The sequence below is a fragment of the Arachis ipaensis genome, chromosome B06 (genome assembly GCF_000816755.2).
Source record: "Arachis ipaensis cultivar K30076 chromosome B06, Araip1.1, whole genome shotgun sequence".
In the NCBI taxonomy this organism is placed as follows: domain Eukaryota; kingdom Viridiplantae; phylum Streptophyta; class Magnoliopsida; order Fabales; family Fabaceae; genus Arachis; species Arachis ipaensis.
In genome coordinates, this window is record NC_029790.2 from 135103131 (window position 1) to 135108366 (window position 5236).

General features: G+C 32.0%; 1 protein-coding gene across 1 annotated transcript; it reads right to left on the bottom strand.

The window, feature by feature from the left end:
- On the bottom strand, positions 642-4696 carry LOC110263649 (pumilio homolog 12-like). Its single transcript, XM_021105319.1, has 5 exons — positions 3762-4696; positions 2977-3139; positions 2665-2828; positions 1516-1774; positions 642-989 (listed from the first exon to the last, which is right to left on the bottom strand). The coding sequence occupies exons 1-5, from the start codon at positions 4472-4474 to the stop codon at positions 873-875; spliced, it is 1416 nt and encodes a 471-aa protein (XP_020960978.1). The 5' UTR covers positions 4475-4696; the 3' UTR covers positions 642-872.

The window sequence follows — 5236 nt, forward strand, 5'->3', positions numbered from 1 at the left end:
TTTATGATAATATAATTATAAAAACTCGCCCAGTCCCTACATTTAATAAAAATAATGTGCCCAATAATCCAAATTAATATTCACAACACACCCACCAATTCAACTTCTTCTATAGACTAAATTTTTTAAAGTGGTTTCCGATTTACAATTTTTAATATTTTAGTCTCTCAAATTTAAAATTATCTATATTGGTTCTTGAAGTTCAGTTCTGATATCATATTGATTTCTGAACTCTTTTTAGTACTAAATTAATAAATTAAGTGTTGAATTAACTTTAACTTGTCATGCTGTACACATGGCTAAACAGCGATGTTTCATTTTGACACTTAAACAAGACAAAAATAAAAAGAGAAAGAAGAGTTTATATAATATACAAATCATTATATTTCATTTCATTTCTAAAATAACCTCATTTTTACCTTATTTAAGAGCGAAAACAAAAATATGCTATTTAGCCATGTATCTAGTATGATAAGTCAAATATAGCTCAGCATTTCATTGGTTGACTCAAACGCTGAAAATGATCCAAAGACCAATATGATGCTTAGAATTGGATCTCGAAAACTAATATAGTAAATTTTGAATATGAAAGACTACAATAGTAAAACTCGTAAATCTCAAAGACCACAATGAAAATTTAGTTCCATCTCATCATACATAATAAAAGGATCTTTTGTATAGTCAAACCTCTACATACAATTAATTTCATGCAGCAAATTCTTCTCCCGCAACAAAGTGAACCCAAAAAAATTGGAAGAAAATACTTGAAACTAGGAAGAAAATAACACGACAACAAATAAAGAGGTGCAGCTCCTAAGAGTTATGTGTGATATTACAGAGTTTACATATCAAAACATAGTCATTTATGTCTACTAAACGTGACATAGGAATTTCCTCAATCTACCAAGTAGTTTCTTGCCATAATGGTTGCTACGCATCATTGGAGAATGTTGTTTAATCACCTTAAGCAGTTCCTCTTGTGTGCCACCCTGCTTAATTGTGCACAAATATTTAAAAAAAAAATGTAATTATAGCGCATATCATACTACTAGAAGCACATTTTTTCACATATCTTAGTGGATTCAATGTTTATTAAAGGTTTATGCAAATTTTTTTTATGGTAGAAGCTCTCGACCACAAAATAGAAGGTTTATAGCACAAAGTACTTATCAAGCAACAAACAGACAAAACAAAAGAAAAAATAAAAACAGAAAAAAATTCTCATCTTATATCTCTTCGACATTGTCATCAAGATCAAATTAAATTTAAAAAAGAAAATCACACTGTCATCACCACACTTAAATTTATTTTATTTATAACTAATAATAACAGAATAATACTCTTGCCTTGTTAGATAGTGCATGAATTGTAATAACTTTGACTAACTAAACTAGTTTTCAAAGTTTGATTATAATAAATTCTCACTAACCAACAATTTTACTTTATTTCAACAAGTTTCATGGGCTATTAAATAAAATAAACATTGTGTAATGTAAGAAAGATGCTGGCACTGACCTTGGAAACTATGACTGCAGAACTGATGACAAAATTAGCATATGGATCCACAAGAAGCATTGAGACATTTGGATAATGTAGCAACTCTAAGATAATGCTCCTTGAATGGCTTTCCCCTGAATCTTGGAAGAACTTCTCCACAACATTGCTACCATACTTGTTGCATGACATTGACACAAACTTGCCTTCTAGCTGTTTCATCAGACTCTTTGTCACTCTTGCTATTTTCAGTGACACTAAATGTTGCACCACATAGTTCCTGATTCCATATATATGCAAGAGATGTGTGGGAAGTAAGAACTTTGAAAGAGAATTTGGAGAGTTAAAAAATTTGAAGTTGCATTCAATTTGATCCTTAAAATTTTAATGGACTCAAATTGAACCCCGTAATTTATAATTGTAACTCACATTAACCCTTGAGCTAATCTCCGTTAACAACAACGTATTGATTTGGTATAATAACTTGTTATGATTTGGATTCCTCAACTAAGTTCCATGTGATCAAGATTTATTAGAACTCTACAAGCTTGATTGTTGTTCCCAAAGCCGCAAAATTTTTAAATTGAACTTGTTATTATGGTTTTCGTGAGGATGTTGAGGAGCCAATCAAGCTCCTAAAGATCTAGTAAGTCTTAGTCATATGAAACCTAGGCGAAGAGTTCAAATATTAGCAAATTAACGCGCAAAATCAGCACGCCATTTACGAAAATCAGTTAGAAGCTAACGTGAGTTATTATGGTAAATTTTGGGGACCAAATTAAGTCCATTATAATTTTAGGAGTCAATTTGAGTCCGACTTCAAATTTCGAGAATCAAATCGAGTATTAACTCGAATTCGGATGATGAAGATTACTTTCATATTTTACTTTATGGAAAAGTCTAGGGGCCAGCAATTTTATTGAATTTTGGCCAACATGTAACCAGCAGAGAAATGTGAGCCATTAGATGAAATCTCATACCAATCTCACACCATTATATCATCATTGATGGCTATTTGATGGCTACTAATCACAAAAATTGCTGCCCCCTAACATTGCTCTTACTTTATCATTAGTACACTTATTAATGTCCTATTTATATCACAATAAAAACGTTGTAGAATCTTTATGACATGAATCAAACACGTTTCATAACGAAGAAAACACAAACCCATAACAGTTTTCGGCGAGGAGTGGAGCATTTAGTATGATCCCAGCCATCAATAAATCTTTGGATTCACCGGGAGCATGGTCAACAAATTGCTGAATTACACAGCAACCACTTTTATCTGTTGCAATCTTGAAACAGTTGGTTGCTACAATGTTCAGCATATACTGCAAGGAAAAGCTCTATAATCAATAAACAATCACTTAAGCCAGAATGGAACACTCTGATTCTTTTCACACAAAGATTAACCAATCATATGATGAAAACCATGCAACCCCACTAATCAAAACAAATGAAGTGATTGAAGACATTTACCTTAGTATCTTCACTTGAGAAATGCTTGACACAGTGATCAACCACATGAAGACCATTCGTGTTAGTAGACAAAGCAACAACACTTGGTGTCAGCGCCGACATTATACATAATCTTTGTTCTTGGTTTGTTACATGCTCCAATAACTTCTGAACAGACCTAGTACTGCATTCAAGTTTGAAAAGAAAACAAAGCATCAATTAGAAAAACTTGCATTAAGTTTGTTTGTACCTGTGTGATATGAAAATCTTGGTTGGCTAATTGATACCGGAACTAACAAGTTAGTTGTCTAATTGTTCTTAAAACATTGGGAGATAGAAATTTGTTTACATGAAGAGAAAAATAAAAATATAAATAAGATATCTTTATTATCAAAATTTGATTAATTTTGTGAGATATCTTTCTAAATGTCTTTTATTAAAGCATGATATCAATATAAACAAACAACCATGTTAGAATACAAAAATACACAATAATACGTGTGCACATAATATGTTATACAAATATATGATAATTATTTTTGTTGTTATTTTTTGTGTATACATCATATGTATCTTTTGTCTCCAAATCCATTTTCAAAAACATGTCCATCAAAATATAGACATGAGAGTACATATATAGGGTTTGTTTACTAACACAAAAATGATAAAAGATACAATCATACACAAACACTCATTGTAAACATGTATTTTATGTTTCTCTAAAATGCTAAAACACAGATTTCTAATTTGAGACACTAGTAAGTCTAAAAAACAAGAATAGTGAATAGAGGAAAAGACATACATACCCATGAATGTCAAGGCAAAGATTCACAAACTTAAGGACATTCTTAGTCGCATTGAAAACAATGGTAGTGATTTGTTCCTCACTGCAAATCTCAACCAACTTCTGAAAAACGTAGTTCCCAAAAGAGTGCCCCATCAACTCAATCACATTATGATCAACAAGCTCTTGGAAAAAAACAAAAACCTCTTCCTTTGATGTTAACCCTTTCATGGTGTCCTGCAAAACCCTGCATCCACATTGAGTCTTAGCCAAATCCAGAATCTTCCCCCTCAAATAATTCACGGACGAACAAGGACGCTGAGACCAATAACTCTGTGGACTCCTAGTACCATTGAAATTCCGATGAACATTTCTTCTGCTATTATTAGCATTGATCATCAAAGACTCATTCATTGGAACTGTGTTAGAATGTTGCATCGATGGAGGCACCAAATAGGATGAAGGATTAGGAGAAACAAAAGGGTACTTGTATTCGTACCCTTCTTCTTCTTCATCGAAGGTTGACCGTTGACCAGAAAAATCAGGATTATTATTGTGGGGTGTTAATGAAACACGAGAAAAAGCCTCTTGAAGCTGAAGGGTATCAATATCAATAACCCGATGATTCTTGTAAAAGGGTATCTGGTTTTGCCCCTCAAAAGCATGATAACGATGATGATGAAGGCAGTGATCACGTTCACATAGATAGCAAGAAAAACAAGGGTGGTTGAACATGGTTGAAGAAGCAAGAGAAAAAGGGGTTTGAAGTTTGAAGGCTTGTTAGTGAAGGCAAGGTACATATATAGAAGGAGAGAAATTAGGAGGAAGGTGTGATATTCTTTTACTTAATGGTCATTTATGAATTTGATTCTATAATTAATAATAGTTAGAAGAGGGTGTGGTTGCAATGACTTTGATTCTGCTTTGTGCATGCAATATATGGCAAGTTTACATGGTCTGCCGAAACTACCTGGAAAAACAATGAGAGAGAACCAAAAAGATTATAACACAGTCAAAGCTTTATGCTGTACTTGCATTCAGATATTCATCGAGGGGGACATGCTTTTTAAGTTTTACTTCTTTTGTTGGGTTATACATAGCATCAAATAGAGTTTTTATATATATATATATAATACTTGTCAAATTATTTTATTTTAAGAAAAAGTAAACATCTAAGTCTAAACTCCTCTTCGATTTGACAAAGCAAATAATTTTATTCATAAAAATAATGATATTACATTTAAATGATATGAAATTGCAAAAATAGTTCTCATCGTGTTTTCTAACTAACCTTCTTAAGTATGAGCTATTGTTTTCTGTAGCTGAAAAACAATTATCTACCTTATGCAATTTTAAGAATAACATTTAGACTTTGTTTCCATATAGGAAAGATGAAAAGAAAGAAAATAAGAAGGAAAAAAATGAAAGGAGAGAAAATAGAAGAAAAAGTGAAATTATTTGTGTGCTGTTTGGACGAAGAGAAAATGAATAGAAAGA